The sequence below is a fragment of the Meles meles genome, chromosome 6, assembly GCF_922984935.1.
Source record: "Meles meles chromosome 6, mMelMel3.1 paternal haplotype, whole genome shotgun sequence".
Lineage (NCBI taxonomy): Eukaryota > Metazoa > Chordata > Mammalia > Carnivora > Mustelidae > Meles > Meles meles.
This window is the reverse complement of record NC_060071.1, coordinates 26820526-26847468: the sequence shown is the minus strand read 5'-3', so window position 1 is coordinate 26847468 and position 26943 is coordinate 26820526. Positions and strand designations below refer to the sequence as shown.

Sequence of the window (26943 nt, the reverse complement as noted above, 5' to 3'; positions counted from 1 at the left end):
AACTTGCATAGCTTATTTAGATAACTCCAATAATGATATTTGGAACTTCTGAGCTGCTGAGATTTAGTTGAGAATATCGTCTTTAATTCAATGCTGTAATGAGTTGTGACATTTGGAGGTACTGGGAAGAGGTTAATATATTTTGCATGTGGAAAAGACATGAATTTGGGGGAGGACCAGAAGACAGATTGTGGTAGGCAAAATAATAACCTCCAAAGATGGCCATGTCCTAATCCTTCCTACCTATCACAGCAAAAAGGAATTTTTCAGATTAGGATGGTATTAAGACTCTTGAGATGGGAAGATTAACCTGGGTTATCTGAGTTTGATCCCAATGTAATCATAAGGCTACTTACAAGAAGAAAGCCAAGGAGTGTCAGAGTCAGAGATAGAGATGTGATGATGGAAGGAGTGATGCCAGACCATGAGCTAAGGAATGCAAGCATCCTGTAGAAATTGGAAAAGGCAAAGAAATAATCTTCTCTAGAGAATCTGAAAGAGACACAATCTTGCCAAATGTTTTCTAGTCTTCTGAGCAGTGAACAATAAATGTATGTTGTCTTAAGTCACTAAGTTGATGGTAATTTGTTACAGCAGCAATGGAAAACTAATACAGCAGTTTCCCTTAAAAAATAGTATTACAAGTCAAATGGCCAGTTTTTAGTGTGCTGAATAAGAGTCCCATGTATATTTTGAGAAATCATTTTCCAAAGTTAAGAAAGAAATTTGGTAATATTAGCCAATTTATAAATAGCTCACAAAGTGTTAGCTACTGTAAAAATTCAGACCTTGCTAATGAAATAACATCTTGTGCAAAGTGTCCTGCCTTGGTCAGTTTGCGAGCGGTACATCATGCCTCAGCTAGAGTCACTCAGTGGAAACATAACCTCTCTGTAAAGATGCTACAGTGACTCTCAGGCAATATATGAAATTTGCTTGGGGATTCAGAATTAAGTATTAACACAGCATCTAATGATTGGTGTTATGAAAGAAATAAGGATTCATTTGGTAATGATACGTTTCTAGTCCTATGAGTCCTCATAAAGAACAGATGAATTTTTAATGTAGATAACTTTCTATTTACCACAGCTGCTCCCATCCGAAAGGCTGCAGGGTTTTGAGATAGAGTGAAGCTGGTGCTGTTCACCTGGCATTCCTGCAGGTAGCATCCTTTCTGTATTGTAGTCTCATTGTCCTGCCTCTGGCTTATTCCCACGTGCATGGGGTTGTGAGGGGCTCCTTCAACCCTCCAGGAGGAATGCTGCTGGAAAGTTCACCTTGCTCTATAGCTAAGTTACATCCACACTGTTGATGGACCTGGAGAGTCACACCGCATTTAAGGAGGATCTCTTCTACTATGAGGGGGTGGCTGAAAGCAAGCCCAACTCTGAGGAGTATAGGACCCCTCTTCTTATATTTGACTCACCTCTAGATTGACAAATGCAGAGAAGTTTAGTCATGTATTCAATTACATAGAATTGGCATTATTATTAATCAAAATATGTAAATATATTATATTTAAGTATAAATCACATAAATTTACTAATGTTAGGAATACATATAGCCCTGTTTCTCTTTCAGAAATTTCTCTTTGATACCTTCCTGATGCTAAAATCCTGCCCCACTGGAGCTTTCTCCCTTGTATGCCTGCATTCAGGAAAAAAACCTGCAAACTTTTTCATGAAATAAAAGAATGCAATATTCATTTGCTTGCATTTGCTTGTTATGAACAATCACTAACATGATATACCATGAATACTATTGGTTAGTTAGGAATTACCAGTTCTTAGGAACCTAATTACAATTTATAATAATGTTTTGAGGAAAAATGTATTTTAAAACTCAGTCAAATACGTAAAAACTGAACTTTTTGAATCTAAATATTGTCAAGTTGGGAACAGTGTATGCTGGAACCCAAAGGTCATTGCCAGGCCCATCCATTCCCTTGCCTTTTTATTAATGGTAATGTGTGTACTGGTCCCTTTTGTGATAACTGTAGATCTACTGCAACTGTGTTTGGTCCAGATCAGAATTGCAAGCCTAGCTGCTTTCAGGTCCTGGCCATTGTGCTTGTCCTGGTTAGTCAACCTTCTAAGGGATTTTCACCATAGCACTAACCCTGGTCCTACCAAATCACAGGCAGGGGTTCTGCCTGAGATCATGAAGAGATGAGATACCAAATTCATCAGGGGTTAGTGAGGTATGAGAATGGGGAGTAGCCAATGAAGAGCTAAAAGAAGAGTGTGCAGTGACCTGCTTAAAATGTAACAGAATTTAAATTTAGTGAAAGAAAACGTTATAAAAAGCAGAAATTAGGAAACTATCTGAAAATTGAAATAAGAATATACTAAAATGATGAATGTTCTGATTTATAAAATTGTAGAGTTTCACACCTTAAAAATGTGTTTTAACATAATGAATATCTTCTTTTCAGCAATAGAGACACATTCTACAACTTACTTCAAGCTTGAGTTACAGATTTCATTAGTTAGTTGAGGGCTAATTTATTCATTTTGTACTCTTATTGTAAGAAGAATCTACATGAGACCAACCATTGGAATTATGCTGTGCTAAAAATTCTCTCTGAACTTAGCATTCTTCTTCAGTTATTGGAAAGAAGATGTCAGCAATTCTCACGTATGTTGAGAAAACTAGTGTATGTGTGATAATTTTTCAAATTTAGCATATTTTTATCGAAAGGGAACGTAACCTTTATTGATCTATTTTGATTTCCATGGCTGTATCTATTCTTAATACTCCTGTTTCTCAGGAAGGCACTGTAGTGATTAACCTGGTAGTGGAAATATTTTCTTTAAATTTTTATATGTATTCACACGCCCAGCAATAATTCTTATTAGATCAAATGTGGAAAATAAGGAAGCCTGAACAATTAAAAAAAAAAAAAACCTGAAAAAAAAGGAACAGCACAAATATGCAAAGAAGTTCCTTTCTCAAAATGAAATTCAAGTATGTCTTTAATCATAAACCATAAAGCAGCCAATACTGTAACATAGGAGAAAAAAGAGAAAAGAGGTAGTAGAATTAAAGAGACCCCACTTGAACTCTCATCTCAGGCTCTGTGTACTTGCTGTGTTACTCAACATTCCTGGACTCAAACTATCCTCTAAAGGGGATTATAAAGCTTATTTTACAGTGCTGTTTTAAGTCCTGAATATAAACATATAATGCAAAGCTTGACACATAATGGATGCCTTAAAAATACTAGGGAAGAAGTAAAGGTGACATCAGCAAAAGTGGTGAATTAGGGAAAATCCACAAAAGCAATGAATACGCTGACAAAAATGGTCAGCATTAACTTTTTTTTCTTTTCTTTAGAAAACTGGAATCTAATAGAGAACTTACAATAGCCAGGAGAATGCTTAGTGAAGAAAAAGAATACCTAAATTTCCGTGAGCAAGCTCTGTGGCATTTGAACTTTCATGCAGGGCATGAAAGCTATGGAAGTTGTAAACTACTTGGCTAAGCACTGAAGGAGCACCCCAATACATATAGAACTTCTGCACAGACTGAGAGTTTTCACTTTTTGGAAACTCTTCCGGATTTTAACAACATACATAAATATAAATACCAGTATTATATTTTGGTTTATAACCCCTCTCTTATTCTATATTATTTAAAAGACATGAGAATTATTAATTTACATTAGTGGCTACACCACGTAAAAAGATGTAATTTTTTACAATTAACAATAAGGGAATAGAGCTATGCAAGCAAGGTTTTTGGATACCACTAAAACTAAGTTGGTATTAATTCAAATTTGACTTTCATGAATTTAGATGTTAATTTAAATACCCAGAGTAACCACTAAGAAAGTAAATAAAATATATACAGTAAGAGACATGAGATGGAATTGAAATGGTACACTAGGGAAAAAAAATCAACTGAACACAAAAGAAGATACTAATAGAAAAATTAAGAAACAAAAAAGAAATAAAACAAATAGCAAATAGGAAAAAAAAAAAGGCCAAGTCTTTTCTTGTCAGTAATTACATTAAATGTAAGTGGAATAAAAACTCAATTGACAGGCAGAGACTGGTAGAATCAATAAAGAAATATGAACTATATTGTCTACAGCTGATTCACATTAGTTCCAAAAACACAAAAAGTTGAAAGTGAAAAGACAGAAGAAGACATTCTATTCAAATCAAAGAGAACATAAGACAAAATTTGTTAGAAGAGACTAAGAAGGACACTATATAATTATAAAAGTCTCAATGTATCATAACATAGAGGAATTATACACATACATGAACCCATTTCAATACTTCACTTTCAATAATGGTTAGAAAAACTGGACATAATATTAGTCAGAAAATAGAGGACTTAAAGAGAAGACACTATAAACAAACCAGACCAAGCAGCCACATACAGAGCACTCCATCCAACAACAGGAGAATATACATTTTTTTAAGGGCACATGAAATGTTATCTAGGATAGACCATGTATTCAGCCACAAAACAAGTTTCAATAAATTTAAAAATACTGAAATCATACGGAGTATCTCCTCTGACCACAGGGGAATAAAAATTAAAAATCAGTAAGAGAAGGAAAAGTGAAAACTTCATAAACACATTACTAAGTAACAAACAAATCTAAATCACAAGAGAAATCAGAAAATAACATTGAGGGGCTCCTGGGTGGCTCAGTGAGTTAAAGCCTCTGCCTTCGGCTCAGGTCATGATCCCAGGGTTCTGGGATCGAGCCCCACATCGGGCTGTCTGCTCAGCGGGGAGCCTGCTTCCTCCTCTCTCTCTGCCTGCCTCTCTGCTCACTTGTAATCTCTGTCTGTCAAATAGATAAATAATAAAAAAAAAAATCAAAAAAAAAAAAACCAGAAAATAACATTGAAATGAACGGAAATGAAAAACACAGCATACCAAAACTTTTGGGATGCAACAAAAACAGTCCCTAGGTTGCAATTCAGAGCTATAAAATGTCTACATTAAAAAAGAGGAAACAATCTCATTAATAAACTAGAAAAAGAAAAGCAAATTAAACCTAAAACTAATTGAAGGAAAGAAATATTAAAGACAAGATAAATTATATAAAGAACAGAAAAACAATAGTCCACTGAGCTTACAAAGAGTTCTTAGGGCATAGGGCATGCTAAGTAGTGAGCTGGTGCTGTTTTCAATTGCTGAATCCCTTCTTCCAGATTTCTGAATGTTAAAGATGATGAATGGGACATTTCAGCTGGTTTTAGAATATTATTTAACATGTTTTAAGACCCAGAATCTTTCAAATAATGACACCACATCCTTCTTTTGGGGAGCTAATAGAAAGCATGGTGTTGCAGCAGGTGGGGGCACAGACACTTGATGTACTAAGTGAGGCTAAGAAGACTGATCTAAGGGCAGCCAGATCAGAGTGGCAGCCTGCATCCTCCAAAATGCAAGGACTTGCACTGAGTTTTCTGTTGACCTTTATTCACTGAGCAGAAGGGATTTCCTTTTTCATACTCAGAGACTTGCTCTGACTTTCCATTTAGAACTGCCACTCAGGGTCATTGCTCTCAATCTCTTCTTTCCACTTCACATATCAAAATGCTCCATTTTCTACTTAGGTGATCTCCTTGTTTTACTGAAGAGTAGTTGATAACAGTATTTTATTAGTTTCAAGTGTATAACATAATTAAACAATTCTATACATTATGAAATGTATGAATGTGGTGGTTACCTTTTGTTAGCATAAAAAGTTATCATATTATTGACTTTATTCCCTATGCTGTACTTTTCACCTCCTTGATTCACATATTCCACGACTGGAAGTTTATGCTTCTTAATCCTCTTTATCTATTTCACCCATCCCCCTATCCATCACCCCTCTGGCAACCACCAGTTTGTTCTCTGTATTTAGAGTTTGTTTCTGTTTTGTTTGTCTTATTGTGTGTGTGTGTGTGTGTGTGTGTGTGTGTGTAAAGAATATTGGTGTGTGTGTATGGAATATTAATTACTCAGTCATAAAATAAAAAAGAAATCTTGCCATTTGTGCCAACATAGACCCAGAGGGCACTGTGCTAAATGAAATAAGACAAATTGGAAAAAGACAAATACCATACAATTTCACTTATATGTGGATTGCACAGTAACTCATTTTGTGACAGTCTATCATTCCCACAAAACGAGACAAATATTCTAGACTATCTGGAGTTTCTGAGTTTCTGTGAATCAGGTAAGGTTTCAGGTTTCTCTCACTACTCTTCAAATTACTGAGTTCGAGACTACTCAGTAAAGGGTCATAGACATAGAAATGGTGCATTATTTTTAGCAGTGTAATTTTTAAAAAGCAGTAAAAAGCCCCCCCGTGGGTTAGTCATGTCCCCAGTACACAGTGAATGTCCTACAAGTGGCAATGATTGATCTGCACCATGCTAGCTGGGTAGAAGGTGGCCCCTGGAAGGGCCAGTGCAGTACGATAGATAAATAATAAAAAAGCAGGCAGTGATATTCAAAACCAGCTGGTTAACAAAGAACTAGGGAAGCAGTCACTATTTGAGAACACTGGAATGAGTTTCAAACATTGGTGGAATGTGCATGAGGAGGTGTCCTGTAGGCCATTAATCAGGGCTTGACTGTGTCTTAAAGCATATAGGTAGACAGAGAGTAGTTGGACCCACAGAAGCAGATGAATTTTCAAAGAAATCCAAGAGTGATACCAGAAGACAAAACACTACAAGAACCCTATTTTCTCTAGGTCTACGTGGCCAAGCCTTACTTCAATCATGTACAAAGCAGGGCAAAATAGATGTCCAACCTCCATTCGAGAGAGCACGAAACACACCTTGAGTGGCCATGAATAACACGGTTTAGCATCCTTCCTAGTGAGTGAGGAAAGGAACATTGTTGTAGAGTGGAGAATACAGGAAAACAAAGGCTCATGCCGTGAAGGACAACAAATGCTTTAGTGCCTCAGTGTTCTGGAGTCCAAGAGATGGAGACGAAGGGAAACAGGGAATCTGGATGTGACTGGGAGAAGATCCTTGGCTACCTTGGACCACTTATTGTAAATAGAAGACAAAGAAAGTGCAACAGTCCAAAGCTGTGAGAAAACACATACTGTCACGCATAGGATGGGGGTGTGGACAGAAGACCTCCTGTGTGAGGCTGGAGCTCAGGGAGGTGCTGTGATAGTTGCCTGCACAATCTCATTGGTGATTCCCCCAGCTTGAGAAGATGCTACAGTGACTGTTCTAATCTGCCTGATGGGAACTGAGACCAAGAGATGATAGCGTCTGGTGAAGTACAGAGCCAGATCCCTGCCAGCGGGTCTGATGAACAAGGTTTATGCTCGAGGCACATGGCTAGTCTCTCTTTAAGTAGTCCAAGTATTCAGACAGAATTGTAGTTATTACATGGAGACATGGATCCCTTCCAGAAGGTTTTTTATTTTGATTTTTTCTTTCCAAATGAATGCTGTAGCTGCTGTTCATGGCAGTCCCCAGGCCAGGGGTCCAGACCTCCTGCCTCCTGCTGTGTAGGGCAGGACTTTCTCACCTGGTGGTTTTGACGTGGTCTCTGACCTCATGATGTCCCCTCTTGTTAAATGAAAACAGTGAGGCCTCCCACTCCACAGACATCTGAGTAGAAAAGTAGATGTGTGGCCTATGTGGTGGTCAGGAAAGGTTCTTCTGATCCTTGCCCTAAAACTTCCCACAGTCCACAGCAAAAGGAACTGCTCTGAATACAGGGATCCTCTGAATCGGTCCCTGTCCATCATTTAGGTATTATTCCTATTGCAGGATATGCTTTTCAACTGATACTTTCACATTTGTACATGTTTGTCCCTATATCTGGGACACCCCTGCAACTCCACACTTCCTCCCCAACTTCTGCACCTCCTCAAGACTTAGTTCAGGTATGACTTCTATGAACTCCTTCCTCCTTCCTCTCCCACTTACAAAGCCAGGCCTCCCCTCACTCACTGCTGTATTCCCAAATCTGCCAGCCCTCCATCTTGGTGACATCCAGGTTCTACGGATGGTGTTCAATGCAGTTTTTTTGCCCTGGTGAAGGGATACAGCGAGTAGAGAGAAAATGATGGTTAAGTGAAGGATTGAGTGAAGGCAGGGAAGCAGTCAGACTATGGGTCAGCTCCTAGGGTCACTGCTTAGTTATTTAAATTAACACTCAGGGAGATCTGTCCAAACAGATCTGTCTTGACTCTCCTCTCCCTGTTTAATAATATACTTTCAGTCAGGAGATTAAGGCCTATCCTCTTACTCCCGCCCCACAACACACACGTGCTCACACATTGCTCCAAGTTCAGCACTGACATCTTCCGTAAGGATGTTTTCACTAGCTCAGCTGCACCAAGAATGTAGAGCAGGGAGAGGGAAGAAGTACGTCCTTCAGAAGCATTTGAAAATTTCAGTTATTTAGGTAAGCAAAGTATAGCTTGTATGCTTCGGGCCTGACAGGGCACCCAATGCAGGCAAACACCAGTGCAATGGACACCACCCAGAGCCCTGAAGGAAAGGTTCATGCCTGTATGCCATCCTGCTAAGTCTGAGCACCAGTGCACTGACTGCCTGGTGCCCAGAGCTTGGTCTCTGCTGCCCCACACTCAGGAAAAGTCTTTAGTAATATGCTGAGTGCCAAACATAAACATCTAATTTGATTGCATTTTGTCTGCACTACATATCATCACTAAGCAGTCTCAGAGACTACACAAGCTCAAGCTATTTAAAACAAAATTCAACCTTTCTCTGACCTTCTCAAGAAACCCCGGTGCCCTTCCAAGTGTTTCCATTCAGTCCTTCCATTTCCATTCATTACCTTGAGGAATAGCACAACTTCTGCAAGACAGATCTGGGAATGACTTTGCACACTTCTCAGAGACCACTCCATTTCAGTTCTATCAGCAAATCCTGGAAGTTTTCCCTCCAAAATGACTCTGTCCATTTTTCCCCCATGGCTTCTGCCTCTGGCAGAGTTGTCTTCATCTCCTACCTAGATAAAGCAAACAAGGCTCCTTGATGCCACTTGGAAGCCTAAGTTCTTTAAGCCATATTTTTTTCACAAGGCAGCAGACTCCTAAGCTTAAAACCCAAGAGAGGTCCCCAATACATTAAAGTGGACCTCACTCCCCACATTAACCTCCCCCCGTTTCCTTAAAATACTGAACTCTGCACATCTACTCACACCCTTTTTCTTACCCACCCAATGCTGCTGCATCCTTCTAGCCACAAATGCAAAGTGACTTAAAGAAGCCATTCTGGCCTTACTCGCAGCCTGAAAGTCCCCTCCTATTATTCTCCCATGTTCTTTTTCTTCTGTATCTCAATGCTAACAGAAAACAACATTTCCTAGGCTTACATTTAATAATGTGTATTTATTGACCTTATTAAAATTGCCTAAAGCATTATGGAAAAAAGCCAGGTTCAATTTTAAACAAAAATAATTTCAATAATAAAAATTAGATTAGCACTGTTTACTATTTCCTTATTAGAAGTCCATTAAAATATTTATAGTCTATTTGATTATTCATACTTTCAAAATACTTTTCGAAAAAAAAAAATCACCCGAATTGAAAGACTGTAGGGAAGTAACATCACCCAAATGGCAACTTAGGAGAGCCCAGCATCTATAACCCCACAAAGATCAATAATCAGCTATCCACAAACAAAATCAGCTCTGTTAGAGAACTGAAGTACACTTAAGAAACTCTAGTGACACAATGGAACAAAAGCCTGCAGATAACCACACAGAAGAAAGGAAAGGAAGACAACTTCGCTTGGCTCCATCATTCCACCCCTCAAACTTTCATTACTTAGAGCCAGGAGCACACTTCCCAGGCCTTTCAAGGCACCACATTAAGTTCCTGCTTCAGTTCAACCCAACTAAGACTGACAATGAGACAGCGGAGGTGGTGAAGAACAGAAAACACAGGGACTGCCAGTAGCAGCCACCCAGTAGGAGCAAGAGCAGTTCACAGTAATCTGCTATGCGGACAAACCCAGCAGATTTTATTACCAAAGAAACCAATGGCTAGCTCCTGGAACCGTGGAACCCCTGCGGATTCTGCCAGTTTTTGCCTCACTGGTATTCACAGTCACTGATGCCAGCTGCCCGAGTCCCTCCTCACTGTGCCCCCACTGGAGCCCAGGAACTGCAGTTAGCCCTCTGGGCTATGCACAAGGATGCCTTGGCCTGATCCCCATCACTAGTCTCCACTACTATGTGTCTGTGGTGTAATCCAGCAGCCCCAGAACTACACACCAACAGCCAGGGCCCCCATGCTGCCAGTGAGTCCACAGCTGGCTCTAGGTCTTGCTGATTGTCCTGGCTCCCACCACTACATGTGACCAGCCCCTCGCTATACAGGTACCTCCAAACACATGTCCACTGGCTCTAGCCACCACCAAACACATGTCCACTGGCTCTAGCCACCACAGCCACATGCCCTGATCCCTAGCCACAGACCATAGAGATGCTGCTAAGAACCCAGCAGCTATTACAGCCACTTGCGGCAGTGCTTGCCACAGAATTCATAAAGAATCAGTGAAACATGATTCCACCAAAGGAACACAATAAACTTTTTGTAACTGGGCCCAAAGAAATGGAGATCCAGGATTTGTCCAACAAAGAATTCAAAGTAATTGTTCTAAACATATTCTGAGAACTACAGGAGAATACAGACAAATAACTTCAGGTAAATTATACAAGATCATAATGGGGAGATCAGCAAAGATATAGGGGGAAAAAAGAATCAAAAACAAAACCACTGGAGCTGAAGAAGACAATGACTACAATGAAGAATTCAATGGAAACTACAGTAGCAGACTCACCAAGCAAAAGAGACAATCAGTGAGCTAGAAGATAAATAAATTGAAATTATCCAGAGAAGTTAAAATGAAAAATAATGAAAAGGAATGGAGAAAACCTATGGAATTTATAGGACATTATTAAGGGAATTTAAGGGAAGTTATTACACTATAACCAGAGAGAAGAAGAGAGGGAGAAGGGAGTGGAAAGTTTGCTTAAAGCCATAATACCTGAGTTTATTTAAGGCAGTAATACCTGAGAATGTCCTAAAGTTGGGGAGAAATTTGGATACCCAAATTCAACAAGCTAGTATGTCACCCCAAAAATTCAATTCCAAACAAATTTATAATAAAACTGTCCAAGACAAATTATAATCAAATTGTCTAATATCAAAGACAAACGGAATTTCAAAAACAGCAAGAAAAAAAAATCTCTCATACAAGGGAACCCCCATGAGGCTACCAGTTGATTTTTCAGCAAAGATCTTGCAGGGGAGAAGGGAATGAGATGATATGCCTAAAGTACTAAAGCAAAACAAAACAAAATAATGAAGAATACTTTACCGGGTAAAGCTTTCCTTCAGAAATGAAGTATCTCTAAGATTTTCCCTAGCAAACAAAAGCTGAGGGACTTCCTCGTCAGCAGTCCTGTCTTACAAGAAATGCTGAAAAGAGTTCCTCAAGCTGAAATTAAGGGACACAGATCAGTAATATGAAAAAAATATAACACACCAGTAAAGGTAAGTATATAGCCAAATTCAGAATACTCTGTAATACTGTTAATATGGTGGTATGTTAATAAAGCTTAAAGGGAAAAATTATTAAAAATGACTATGACTATAATAATTCATTAATAGACACACAATACAAAAAGTGATCAGTTTTGATGTTAAAAACATAAAAAGGGGGCGCCTGGGTGGCTCAGTGGGTTAAGCCGCTGCCTTCAGCTCAGGTCATGATCTCAGGGTCCTGGGATCGAGTCCCACATCGGGCTCTCTGCTCAGTGGAGAGCCTGCTTCCCTTCCTCTCTCTCTGCCTGCCTCTCTTGTGATTTCTCTCTGTCAAATAAATAAAATAAACAAAATCTTTTAAAAAAAAACATAAAGGGGCGCCTGGGTGGCTCAGTGGGTTAAGCCGCTGCCTTCAGCTCAGGTCATGATCTCGGGGTCCTGGGATCGAGTCCCGCATCGGGCTCTCTGCTCAGCGGAGAGCCTGCTTCCCTTCCTCTCTCTCTGCCTGCCTCTCTTGTGATTTCTCTCTGTCAAATAAATAAATCTTTAAAAAAAAAAAAAACATAAAAAGGGAGAATAAGAGGGTAGAGATTTTGTAGTGATTGAGGATAAATGTTATCAGCATAAAATATGTTGTGATATATATAAGATGTTTTATGGAATCGTCATGTAAATATCAATTCACAAAGAAGAGAACAAGAGAGGAATAAAGGAACAAGGGAACTACAAAACAATAAGAAAACAATAAATGATGTTAGTAAGTTCTTCCCTGTCAATAACTACTTAATGTAAATGGATTAAATTTTCCATTCAAAAGATATAGAGTGGCTGGATAGATAACAAAGGTAGACCCAATTACATGTGACCTACAATAGATTCAGTGTAGATTTAAGGACATACATGGGCTCCAAGTGAATAGATGAAAAAAGATTCCATGCAAATGGAAACAAAAAGAGAGGAAGAACAGCTATGCTTATATATATATAAAAAATAGATTTTAAGCCAAAAAAATGTAACAAGAGAAAAAGAAGGTCATTATATAATGATAAAGAGATCAATTCATCAAGAAAATAACAATCACAGATATATATGCACTCAACACTAGAAAACCTAACTGTAATACTAAATGTAAAACCTAAATCGAATACTAACAGATCTGAAAGAAGAAATAGACAATAAAAAAGCGGAGGACCCAATACCTAATTTTCAACAATAGATACATCATCCAGACAGAAAAATCAATAAAGAAACCATGAACTTGAACTATACTTTAGACCAAATAGATCCAACAGATATAAGTTACTATTTGCCAGCAAAATGGACAAACTAGAAAAGATAAATAGATTCCTAGAAACATACAAACTACCAAGACTGAATCAGAAAGAAAGAAAATCTAAACAGATGAATAATGAGTGAGGAGAATGAATCAGGAATCAAAACCTCCAAAAAAGAAAAGTCCGGGACCTGATGGTTTCAGTGGTGAAATCTGACAACATTTAAAGAGGAAGAAGCACCAATCCTTCTCAACTCTTCCAAAAATCGAAGAGGAGAGAACACTCCAAAATTCACCTTACAAGGCCAGCATTACCCTGATAGCAAGGCCAGACAATGGCACCATAAAAAAGAAAAAGAGCAGATAAATGTCCCTGATGAATGCAGATGCAAAAATTCACCAACAAAACATTAATAAGTTCAATTTAACACTATATTTAAAGAACCATGGTATTGAACCACAAAAAATCCCAAATAGCCAACGCAATCTTGAAAAAGAAAAGCAAAGCTGGAGGCATCACAATTCCAGATTTCAAGTTATGTTACAAACCTGTAGCAATCAAAACAAGATGATACTGGCACAAAAATAGACACACAGGTCACTAGAACAAAATGGAAAACCCAGAAATAAGCCTATGATTATATGGTCAATTAATCTTTAACAAAGTAGGAAAAAATATTCAATGCAAAAATGACTGTTCAACAAATTGAACATTTTGATGTTGAGAAAACTAGACAGCAACATGCAAAAGAATGAAGTGGACCACTTTCTTACACCATATACACAAATAAATTCAAAATGGATCGAAGACCTAAATGTGAGACTCAGGTCTCGCGTGGTTTATGGTTTCAGAACCATAAAAATCCTAGAATAGAACACAGGCACTAACTTCTCTGACATGAGACATGGCAACTTCTTTCTAGATATGTCTCCTAAGGCAAGAGAAACAAAAGCAAAAATAAACTACTTGGACTACATCGAAATGAAAACCTGCAGAGCAAAAGAAACAATCAATAAAACTAAAAGGCAACCTATAGGATAAGAGAAGATACTTGCAAATGACATGAGATACATCCAAAATATGTAAATAACTTAGAAAACTTAACACCCCAAAATGAATAATCCAATTAAAAATGGGCCGAAGGAAGGAACAGACATTTCTCCAAGGAAGACAATCAGATGGCGAACAGATACATGAAAGATGCCCAACATCACTGATCATTGGGAAAAATCGAAACCACAACGAGATACCACCTCACACCTGTCAGAATGGCTAAACTCAACAACACAAGGGACAACAGGTGTTGGTGAGGATGTGGAGAAAGGGGAACCCTCCTGCACTGTTGGTAGGAAAGCAAACTGGTTCAGCCACTCTGAAAAACACTATGGAGTTTCCTCAAAAAGTTAAAAATAGAACTATCTTACCTTCCAGCAATTGCACTACTGGGTATTTACCCCCAAAATACAAAACCACTAATTCAAAGGGATACATGCACCCTGATGTTTACAGAAGCATTATCTACAATAGCCAAATTATGGACACACACACACACACACACACACACACACACACACACACGGATATTACTCAGCCATTAAAAATAATCAAATCCTGTATTTTGTTCTGACATAGATGGAGCTAGAGAGTATTATGTGAAGAAAAATAAGTCAGTCAGAGAAAGACAATACTACATGACTTCACTCATATGTGGAATTTAGCAAACAAAACAAAGGAGTATGGCAGGGGGAAAGAGAGAGGTAAACAAAGAAACAGACTCTTAACTATATAGAACAAACTGATGGTTACCAGAGGGGAGTGTGGTGGGGAGATGGGTTAAATAGGTGATGGGGATTAAGGACAGTCCTTGTGATGAGCACTGGGTGATGTATGGAAGTGCTGAATTACTATATTGTACACCTGAAACTACTATAACACCATATGTTAACTAACTAGAATTTAAACAGAAACTAGAAAAAGAAGGTCCACACACCATGATCAAACAGGATTTACTCCTGGGATTCAAGGATGTTTCAATATACACAAATCAATAAATATGAAACACCAAATTAATAGGATAAAAGATAAAAATCATATGATCATCTCAATAGATGTAAAAAACTATCTGACAAACTACAACACGCTTTCATGATAAAAACACTGAACAAATTTGGTATAAAAGAAACATAACATAAAAAAGTCATATGACAAGACCACAGCTAACATTATACTCAATGGTGAAAGTTTGTAAGTTTTTCCTCTAAGATCACTCTCACCTCTCCTATTCAACATAGTACTGGAGTGCTGGCCAGAGCAATCGGTGAAGAAAAAGAAATAAAAGCTATCCAAATTGGAAATAAATAAGTAAAACCCCTCTTTGTTTGCAGATGATAGGACCTTATATAGACAGAATCCTAAAGACTCAACCAAGAAACTGTCAGAATTAACAAAATTGCAGAATACCACACCAACACGCAGAAATTAGTTGTGTTTCGCTACACTAACAATGAGGCATTTGAAAATGAAATAACAATAAAAGACTTAAAAATGAGTTTAACTAAGGATGTTAAAGATGAAAACTACATGACTTTGGTGAAAGAAATCGAATGAAGAAAATACGAACAAACACAAATTCTGTGTTCATGGGTCAGAAGACTCAACCTTGTTAAAATGTCCATATTACCAAAAGCCATCTATATGTTCAATGTAATCCCCACCAGAATTCTAATGGAATTTGATCACAGAAGTAGAAAAAACAATCCTAAAATTCCTATGGAACCACCAAAGACTCTAAACAGCCAAAGCTGTCCTTAGAACAAAGAACAGAGCTAGAGGATCACGCGTCCAGATTTCGACTATATTGTGAAGCTGCCGTAATCAAAGCACTAGGTTGTACTCACTTAAATATAAACACATAGACCAATGGAACAGTCAAGAGCCCAGAAAGAAATACTCATATATACAATCAACCAATGTTTGACAAAGGAGCCAAACAAGCTCATTGGCAAAAAAATAGTCTCTTCAATTGTGTTGGGAAAAATTGGCAACTACATGTAGACAAATGAAATTAGAACCCATCTTATATCGCTCACAAAAAATAACTTGAAATGGATTAAAGGCTTAAACATAAGACCAGAAATCATAAAACTCCTAGAAGAAAGTGCTCCTTGGCACTGGTCTTGGCAACGATATTTTGGCAACAAACAGCACCAGCAACAAAAGCAAAAATTAAGAAGTGGACTATAGTAAACTACACCTGTCAGGATGGCTATCATCAGAAAATAAGAGATAAAAACTGTTGACAAGAATGTGGAGAAAAGTGAACCCTTGTAAACTGTTAGTGGGAATGCAAATTGGTACAGTCACTATGGAAACAGTATAAAGGTTCCTCAAAAAAATTTAAAAAAATAGAACTACCCTATGATCCCACAACCGCACTTCTCAGTATATAGCCAAAGGAAATAAAACTAAGATCTTAAGGAGACATCAGCATTCCCATATTCAGTGCAGCATTATTCACAATAGTCAAGAAACTTGGCAGCTATCCAGGTGCTCTTCTGTGGATGAATGGATAAAGACAATGTGGTATACTTATAAAATGGAGTATTATTCAACTATAAGAAAAATGGAAATCATGCCACTTGCAGTAATCATAAATGAACTTTGAAGGCATTATGTTACATGTTACAAGTCAGAGAAGGCACACTATATGGTACCACTTAAATGCATAATCTAAAAGATCTGAACTCATAGAGAGTAGGTTGATGGTTGCTAGGGGCTGGCTGGTGTGGGAGCGGGGAAGATTTGGTCAAAAGTGTAAACTTATAAGATGATTACATTCTGGAAATCTGATGTAGAGTATAATTATGACAGCTAATAATACTGTATTATATACTTGAAAGTTGCTAAGAGAGTACATCTTAAATGTTCTCATCAAAAAGAAAAAAAAGGTAGTTATGTGATCTGATGGAGGTGGCAATCATTTTACCATATATAAGTGTATCAAAACAACATGTTGTACACTTAAACTTACACCATATTCTGTCAGTTACATCTCAGAAAACCTGAAAAATAAATATGTAAGTAAACGATTACAGCATAAGTGCTTTAACTATCCTTAAACTATTTTAAAATATTTTTGAAGTCTGAGGATTCCCCAGCATCCTTGGACCACTGTTTTTTATTCATTCCTATTGGCTTATGGTGCTTTGCACATCATAAGCCAATAAGGGCCAGTGGATAAAGATGACCACTAAAAACTGTTTTTGCTTCTCTTAAACCACGCTGACTGCAATGGAACTTTCTGTGATAACCTAAATGACCTATATCTGTTCTGTCCAATACTGAAGCCACTCCACAACTAGCTACTGGCCTCTTGACATAAGCTAATACAACTAAGGCACAGAATTTCAATTTGTTTTTTTAAGAGAGAGCTTATGTTTTTTTGTTTGTTTTTTATTTGACAGGGAGAGAGAGAGAGCACAAGCAGGCAGAATAGCAGGCACAGGGAATGGGAGAAGCAGGCTCCCTGCAGAGTAAGGAGCCTGACATGGGACTCGATTCCAGGACCCTGGGATCATGACCTAAGCTGAAGGCAGTTGCTTAACCAACTGAGCCACCCAGGCGCCCCTCAAATTTGATTTAACTTTAACATGCCATATGTGTCTATAGGCTACTGTATTGAAGAACGTAGATTATAGGAAAGACAGTAACAAAAACTCATGACTCCAGGCTACCTGGGAAATATTTTAAGTGTGGAGAACTCTACCACTTTTTCCTTCTTTTCCATAAGCATCGCTTTCCTTTCCATACACATCAGACAAATTCCTCATTATTTTCAGGGCAAATCGAGAAAGCCTCACTGCATTGGCCACATTACCAAGACAATGACTACTCTAAATTTAATATTACCCAAGACACTTGTCTAATATTTATGGATCATCTCAAACTCAAAGCATGGAGAGAGTGAGCATGAGATGAGATGACCAATTTCAGCATTGGTTGACCATAATCCTAGTTGATAAGAGGAGAGCTGGTTATTCACTTTTTCCAGGTGAAGGAAGGGAAGGACCTTTTCAGCACCCTCTTAAATGTGTAAGTCAGCACTCTGGTGACACAATGGCTTGGTGGTAGTTTCAAGCTGATTATACACCGGGGAAAGTGTGGGACTAAGGATGGATTTCTTGGCTCTGAGCATCCTCAGATCTGTTGCAGATATGCCAACTTCATTTCCATGCAACACACTCCAGAAATGCAACAGGTCCCCCTCCCTGCCCTGAAAGTGTTTTAGTAAAACCAGTGCTTTAGTTGAATCTGGTAAAGTAGCAGGGTCAGAAACGCTCTCTATCTAGTTGAGGGAAATTGGAGGGGGAGATGAACCATGAGAGACTGTGGACTCTGAAAAGCAATCTGAGGGTTTTGAAGGCGTGGGGGGTGGGAGGTTGGGTGAGCCTGGTGGTTGGGTATTATGGAGGGCACGCATTGCATGGAGCACTGGGTATGGTGCAAAAACAATGAATTCTGTTACGCTGAAAAGAAATTAAAAAATTAAAAAAAAAAGAAAGAAACGTCTCTATCCTAAATTGGCATAGTACCACCTGGTGGACATTATTTTCACCTGTGTTGGCAAAAAGGTGTGCATAGCTTCCTATTGCATACTTCTTAGATATTATATCAAAACAGATACAGGAAGATGGATTTGGCATTTGGGCTTTAGTGATGGTCTAATTCCTCATCTGCCGATGGGTATAATGATGGTACTAAAATCTTAGGGTTTTAGGAAATTACGTTTCTGGAGCACCCAGCACACAATAAAGGCTACACGTTTCTGAAAAGTAATTAGCAGACCAGCTTAAATGGTTCTTTCTTGTCAGGCATTAACTTTGTGAGGCTGGGGGTCTGGGGCTGGGGGGTCCTGGAGCCAAGACCCGAGCCAGCAGCTTCCTGGTGGTTTCCACCCAGAACTTGCAACCATTACCTCCAAAGAGCAGTCGCTAGAGATTCCTGGAAACCTTTTGAAGACATGGCCCCAAGCTTGTAGGTGGCTCATTTCCAAGAAGGTCCCTGCCTGGACAAGAAAGTGAAGAGCTGACCAGAAGCCTGGCTTCTCTCTCACTAGTAGAGAGTATCTTACAGCTTGTGTGGGGTCAGGACCTCAGAAGACAAAGATGTGCTAGAGATGGCCCATTTGCAAAAGATGAGGTGTCCTTCATGAAATGTGTGCCTAACAGTCCAAAAGTCCAGACTGACCAGATTGAATTGACCTAGGATTATTCCAGTCATGTTTTCAAACCAAATATGCAAGAAGTACGCATTAAAATATCTTTATTTGTATCCCACAAATACAAATTGTTAGCCAAACATCGACTCAAGTCTTTATAAACGGGTGGAAATCTATGCATTGAGCACGTTTGTGAAAGAGAAATTCTGCAGGTCTCCTGTCTCAGTCCCTCAAACTAAGGTCTGAGAAGTGGGAAGGCCTAGGCTAAAAGAAGGCAATGCCATGCATTCCATTACCACTGCCCCTGCATAAAGATGCAAGACATTCCTCTTGAGGGCCAGACCAGGTGCCAGGTGCTGGGAACGAGATTACTCAGGGTGCCACAAAACACGGAGGACCCACAGGTGGGTCAGGGTGCAACAGACTGATGGAGAGCAGGAGACGTCATGAAGAAGTCCTGGGGAAGTCTTGGTTTTCAATGGCTGAGGAAACTGAGGGAGGGTGTGGATGTGTGTGTAATGGAGATCAGAATGGTGGTGTGCAGGTCAGGTTGCATGTCCCCAAATTTAGACCCTTCTTAGTCAAGACAGTGCACATGCTGTCCTGTGGGAGTCATTTCCCAAAGGGGAAGAAGAAAGCCCATGTTACTAGAAATCTCAGGATGAGTCAACTTTTAGACAGTGGCTACCAATAACATCTTGTGTAGCAAAAATGGGCAACACTCCATCTTCGTCTTTGCATATAAAGTGTGAAGACGGAAGTAATAGATAGGATTTCCACTCCCACTACTGGTGAAAAGGAAATTGCTAGTTTTTCTAAAGAACAATTTGGAAGTGGATATCAAAAGTCTCACCTTTTGGTCAGTTATTGGAATTTATCCCAAAGATATAATTATGAGTTTGCATGGCAATGTTGCTTATGACAGGAATAATGGAAAGGACATGAATTTTTGTTAGATGCCATATAATGACAGGATATCCACATGATGGAACATGATGGACCATGACATTTCAGAATGATGTTTAATGATGGGGGGGTGAGGCAGAGTTTTCAATATATTTTAAATTATAAAAACTACTTACAAAAAAACTTTTCAGAGAGCGAGACCACTCAAAAGCTATAGGAGAGTATGTGTGCAGACATACACTGATATACACAGGTATACACACAAAAACATGTACATGATACGCACCAAACTTTAAACATTGATTCCCTTTGGTCTGAGTGTTATTATTGCTGTACTCCATACTTGGTGATTTTCCATGTTTTACAAATTCTTAATTCACGTTTTGGTCCTTGTCATTAAAATAAAGGTTATCTTAAATACTGCAATATTTAGCCAGCATATCTGTTGGCATCATGAAAGACATTTTTATCTACACATTGGTGTGTGTATATGTGTATATAAATACAGATATATAAGGGTACATATACATATCAGTGCACTGTTTAAAACTTCTACTTATAAATGTATAATTTCCTTTAAATATGTTATCCACAAGTCAAACACGTATAATATACATATAACTTCCTTCAAATTACTGGTCTTCTAACTGTAACAGATGCTGCCAATTACCATGCAAAAATGTGACTATGCTGCCTCCCAGTGGCCATTCCAGGAATCAGTGTATCTACTACTAGTTTTCAAACAAATTCTCAGACCCTACAGCTTTACTGCTTAGTAAGAACAGAAACACAACAAAAATGGCTCTAAAAGATAAAATGACCAAGGACTCATGACTACTAAGTGACAGAGTCAGGACTTTAACTTAAGTCAGCCTAACCCTAAATTCCATGCTCTTTTCACTACATCATCGTTCCTCAATTCAAAGCTAGGCTTTCCACGAAAATCTAAACGGGGTGTAAGCAATGATAAAGATACACCATTCTATTACGATAAGTGTCAAAAGCACATGTAATAAAGGTGCTTATGAGATCTGTATGTGCAGGAAACTTTTAGAAGAGTGTTATTTCAGGGAAAAGATGATAGATCTTCCATAATTCATGTGAAGAAGTATTTAAAAACAATTGTAATAACTAAAATTAAAAGTTCTGTATTTGCTTGGTAGGAAAAGAACAGTGGTTTTTTTTTTTTTAGTGAAGAGATGTGTTTGTCATTTTTAAAAGCATTCAGAGTAGTGTTTAAAAACACACATAATAAAGATGCTTATAAAAGTTGTAAAAAATGCCTTTTTCATATGAAAATAGCACAGGCAAATATGTAGTGTGTGAAAGTGACAATGTGGAGTGGCATGCAGTGCATGACTCTGTCCAGTACTTTTACCATGTAGGGTGCATTCTATGACCCCTGCGGTGGTCGAAAGGAAATGCAAAATATTTGCCCGGATGACTCTATTACAGGCATTTTGTGAGGTGATCTTGGATAGAATGGCATTCAGGTTTTCTGAGACAGGCAGAATCATATGGTCCTAGCAGAGCCTGCCTTCTAGTAAATTCTTTCTTGCCTATTGTGGTTTCCATCACAAGAAAATAAGAGAGACTTGCTCTTCTGCCAGAGGCCCAAAGACCAGAGAACTATGCCCTAAAGTGGTCATCACTGTGGGTCTCACAAGAATTTGCACTATTAGAAGATGGGGGGAGTGGGGAGATGAGAGGAAGGCATTGTCTTCCAAGTCACACGTTCATAAAGGAAAATGGATCATCAGATTTGGCATGTTCCCTGAGAGACATGGTCATCCTATACTGCATGGGTTTGCCTGGGCATGGAATTGGGACCTACCGCTATGTGATGACAACCACAAGTTCTACCCAGGAAGAAAAGAAAAAAAAAATAGCAAGGCTGTCCAGAAAGACAAGTCCTTTGGTCCCTGGATGGACGGATGTCAAGCTCTGGGCTCTGCACCCCCTTTCTCCAATCCTGCAAGGGACATTCCCAGGAAATCACCATGTTAGGGTTCCCTTTGAGGTTTCCTGGCCACCTGTCTAATGTCTAAACCACAACTCTGGGGACAGTTCTGTGAAATGTATCTCTCTGTTTGTTGAAAGACTGTCCTCAACAAATTGTTCAGTACTCTGTATGCGTCCTCTTCTTGAGGGCCCAACCAGAAATGTTTGCTATTCTCCATGGAATTATCCTGAGCAGCTGATGATTTTTACCTTTACATCCTATAAGCAGATGCCCCATTGGTGGTAGAAAGTTCTTCAGAATCAAAATTGGTAATCACTTCCAGGCAAGCACCTAAGACTTTCTGGCAGACATTTGGGAACAAATGTTCCCCTGGCTTTTTTGGAATCACCTATTTAAAGAATTCCATCTTAAGAACTGTGTGTATCTTTGAATGTTACTTCAAATGATCTCTGGGGCATGGAAGGGATTTTACACAAATAAATGCCATTCATGTACCATAATCTTTACGGAGTTACTTTTAGAAGTTGAAAACAGTATTTTATTAGACATTTGTCTCAGAGCATCACATGAACCCTAGTTTGTTCTACACGTTCATATTTCATCTTTTTCATTAGGTCCAAAGTCTAGATAAAAATATAAAAATCAGGGAGCCTAGCTGGCTCAGTCAGTTAAGCCTCTGACACTTGGTTTTGGCTCAGCTCATGATCTCAGGGTCATGCGGTCAAGCTCTGTTGCTGGATGTGGAGCCTACTTTAGAGTCTCTCTCTCCCTTTCCCTCTTCCTCCCACCTGCCCCCGCATATTCACACTCTCTCTTTAAAAAAAAATGTAAAAATATAGTTTTAGTTGGAAAATGCGAATTTTTTAGATTCCTTTAAATGACTGCTACCACAAGTAACATATTAATAGAAATCTTTGTACTTAAAGCTTAGTCTATATTCTTAATTATTCCCTTAATATGACATTACATGGGAATTACCACATCTAAGTATGCCATTGTTTTTGAAAGGCTTGACAGGAGTGACACAAATGCTAAACAGAAAGGCTCTAACACTGACAGGTTGGGGCTGTGGAGACCCCAATGGCTGTTGTTATTAGTCTTATGACACTGTCTTTGCTACATCAATAGGTAAAATGCTATCAAATTATAGCTATAGTTCTATCACATAAAGTTCATAACACTTTCAAGTGGAACTATGTACACTTTCCAAATGTATATGACTGAAAGAGAAAACTCATTATCGACTTTGCAAATCATTAGCAGACATCCTCTGCATAAACAAGGAAAAGTTACTGCTGACAAGCTGCTCCGTTTCTCATCATCTTCCTTCTGGGCATAATATTTGACAAGAATAAGAAAAAAGCTAGTATATGTCTAGTAATGCTGTGTTCTTCAATTTTCAAGTGTGGTGAATTAATCAAGAAAATTGCTTAGACCTGAATTCAAATTCCTAGTGCTTTTCTCACTAGCTGTGTGACCTTGGGTTGATTACCAAACCTCTCTGAGCCTCATTCTCTTTGTTGGTTAATGCAAATGATATCACATAGTGGCCAGGCTGTTTGTGAGGTTGCCAGGTATATAGACACTCAGTAAGAGGACCCTCTGCTATCCCTTCTCTTTCTAAACAAGGGGCCTACCTAGCCCTGGTCAAACAATCATGCACCAAGATTAAAGCATCCCACTGTCTTGGGCCTAATTACACTTGCTCAGTGTTAGAAACCAGATGTGAATCAAGGTCAATAATCTGTGAGGACTAGGGGTATTTTTATTCTATGAATGGAACGAAGGCACACAGCAGGCTCACATGGGGTCCCCACATTAATGGCATCCAATCATTCATCCCACCCAGCATCTTCTAAGACCTGGGACTCTCCACACCTGCTCTCTGTTCACAAGGCTGAACAGAGTGCCCTTGGATTCACTGCACAGACTGACTCTCTTTTACAAGAATGATGTCCAAGGACTAATTTCAACACTTGAGATATTTTGTAGCTTTTGACATACTTCTCTCCATGGAGAACAGGCTGCCCCATGGCACTGATGTTCACAATTTATGTTTCCATTCATGGTCAAAACATGTTCAAGATCAATGTAGGGAAAAGAAAAGAGTGAAAAATAGTACAAAATGCTGAGATGTGTATTATAGGCTCATTTATCAGAATCCTTATTGGGCTGTTATAAGAAAAGTCGAGATCTATTGTCAAATAGCTTTGGGGCACAATATGTCAAAACATTCCTCAGAACATATGTTAGGACAGGAGCCTCAGAAGATGCAGCATCAGTGTTATTTCCACTATGATTATTTCTTTCAAACATAGTTTATTGTAAAGAACTATAAATTAGGTGGACAGAAAAATTCCAATAATGTTTATATAAATACATGTTATTTCTTTTTAAAAATCTAACTTAGATTTAGTGATTTTTTATTTTTTAATTTAAAAAACATCTTTTTTTTTTTTAAAATACTTAGGCCAACCATGGAAACTGAAAAGCTATAAAGGAGCCTTTCTCGCCAGTCAATGTATTGATTTACTCGAAGGCAATGAATAATTCAGAATTTAAAAATGACTACTGATCATTTTAAACTAGAAATACTAAAATTTAACCTCGGTATTGGAATGTTTTCAAAACATGTGAGAAATGGGCTTTTAAAATTTATAGGGTGCACAACTTCAATAAAAATAATTCTCCTTAAATCTTTTTAAATAAAATTTTGTATAAAATAAATTTCCCTTAACTTACATTATCTGCGTCACTGTTCCAAAGACGCTTTCTATCTTGAGCCAACAAGTACAGATAGCAAACACACAGGCCGACTGCAGCTCAGCGAAATAATCCGCATGGACATCAGTACGGACAGGTCAAAAGGCAAAAACTATCCCAAACATGCAGGTGCTCACACACACAAAACAATTTTTGTACCCGTTAAGCTTTAGGATCCCCCAGGGCAAGACAGGCGACGGCAAGGACCCTGCACTGCACCCCTGGCCAGGCACTGTTGGCAGCCCCACTTCTGCCGCTGTGTGCACGGTATGTGTGCGCTGTGTGCGCGGTATGTGCGCACTGTGAGGGCGGAATGTGCGCGCTGTGAGGGCGGAATGTGCGCGCTGTGTGCGCAGCTGCCCAGGGCGCTGTGCGCGCGGCTGCCCAGGGCGCTGTGCCCTCTCCCCGCCGCTGCAGGTGCTCACCGCATGGTGTAGAGCAGCGTGCCGTCGTCCTCCAGCCTCAGCAGCTTGTTGGGTGTGGTCATGTTGTGAGCGATGGACTTTTTCCCGTTGTGGAAGAATGTGTCTGGGGTCCAGATTTTGCTGGCAAGAAGATTGTTGAGAGGGAGGCGCTGCATGGGCCCTTTGAACCGAAGCCTTTCATCCTTCCAGCTTTGTCGGAAAAACACATCTATGGTATATTCCTAATGTAAAGAAAGGCAACCGGGTGATGTTGTCAGCAGAGAAGGCCCTTCGGGGAGTTGTTTCAGTGCCTATTTAGAATGGTCTGGGTGGGGCCATGCCCTGGGACCTACCATTTCTGTGTCGGATACCGGGCCGAAGCTGGTGACGTAGATGTCTGTCCTCACCTGAGTGATTCGTTCTGAAACACAGACACAGGTTCTTGCCTGGGCACAGAGCTCCCACAGATCCGCCCATCACAGCGTCATTATGTCCTTAGTCTAGGAACCAATCTCACTCTTGGCAATCACAGGGCTTTAATAATGTGTTTGTTGAATCTGGAAAACTTAACAAACACCAAAGGAAGCCAAACTGCTCCAAACTACAGCAGGAAAATAAAATGCCCATCGTGTTAGGAAAGGGTGTTGGCTCTCATTGTACTTCTTGCCCCGTGAGGATCAGTCCTGAACAGAGAAGAAAGGGATCGTTGCTGTGGGACCTGGGGTGAGCTTTAGTTTTCCTCCTCCTTAGACCTGGAACAGTACTCCCAATCTCACACTGTGTAACCCGCTATCCCACACCAATCATCGTCTTTTAAAAGGGTTAGGCAGTTCTGATGAGGGGATTAAGATCTGAAAGAATGTCTGCTCCAGATTATAGCAGTGGGTGGTTTTTGGCAAAGGCAGTATGAGAACGTGTCCACAGTGTAGCTTGGGACAGGACCGCTTGAGAAGACCCATCTCACCTTATGTTGCATTCTGAATTGTTTAGAAATTTCTATCACGACAGACTATTATATCAGTTACAATTATTGAAATTTATAGAGCAATAAAAGTAGCTGATAATATTGAGGGGAAAAGTGTGTGCTCCCTGGACATCACCCAGGCCCCGTGGTCATGAATGGGGACCGTTAACAGTACACTACAGTTCACTATAAATACTGTCATGCCATTGGTAGCATTGCTGAGTCACAGCTAGGGGGTTGGGGGGGGTGGCGAGGGGGACCTTTTTCTCCGGACATCTCACTGCATGGTAATCATAGATGTGCATGGTGTGTAGTTATGTATGTGCAGGTGTTAGCATGATGTGTGTGCTTTCCCTGCCCACTAAGATGCCAGCCCCAGTAGCCAGCCCCTTTGGCTCTCTGTGTTCTCAGGATCCTGCACCACAGAAGTGTGCCACATACTGGGTGGAGGAGAGAATACTGTGTAGCAGCAACTCACTGGATCACTACATACTTTGATCCTTGTGGATGTGTTCAAAGAGACAGGGGCTTCTGGACATAAGAGGCCTAGGGGCATAAGTCAGAAGGTGGAGTAAGACCGTGTCAAGGAGGCTTTGTGGACTTTTTCTGCCAAAAATGTAATGAATGGCAATTCGTGCTTTAAGTGAATCTCCCTGCTAAAAATGCAATAATGGAAAAGAACTTTTTTCCTCTAAGAATGTAGTTGCTAGAGGGTCTCTAACTTACCTAATGGAGCAAGTTCAAATGCACCACATCTAAATCAGCTAGAGCCAAGGGCACTGCACAAGCCTGGAGACAGTACATGAGTCTCAGCACAAAATTAGGCTGTTCTAATTGTGCCCTGAAAACACATTTTACTCACCACTTATTTTTATCAACTTCCATGGGGTTAAAGTAAATACAATGATTATGGTCCTAGTGAAAAAATTAAACATAA

General features: G+C 39.3%; 1 protein-coding gene across 3 annotated transcripts in view; it reads right to left on the bottom strand.

Annotated features, from left to right (window-relative positions):
- Positions 1 to 26943, bottom strand: part of GABRA5 (gamma-aminobutyric acid type A receptor subunit alpha5) — an 84417-nt gene that overhangs the window by 40693 nt on the left and 16781 nt on the right. For all 3 annotated transcript variants that reach the window (XM_046008807.1, XM_046008806.1, XM_046008808.1), the window contains exons 5-6: positions 25396 to 25463; positions 25064 to 25284 (exon numbers count right to left, since the gene is read on the bottom strand). In XM_046008807.1, the coding sequence (XP_045864763.1) occupies positions 25064 to 25284; positions 25396 to 25463 (289 nt within the window). The remainder of the gene's footprint in view (positions 1 to 25063; positions 25285 to 25395; positions 25464 to 26943) is intronic.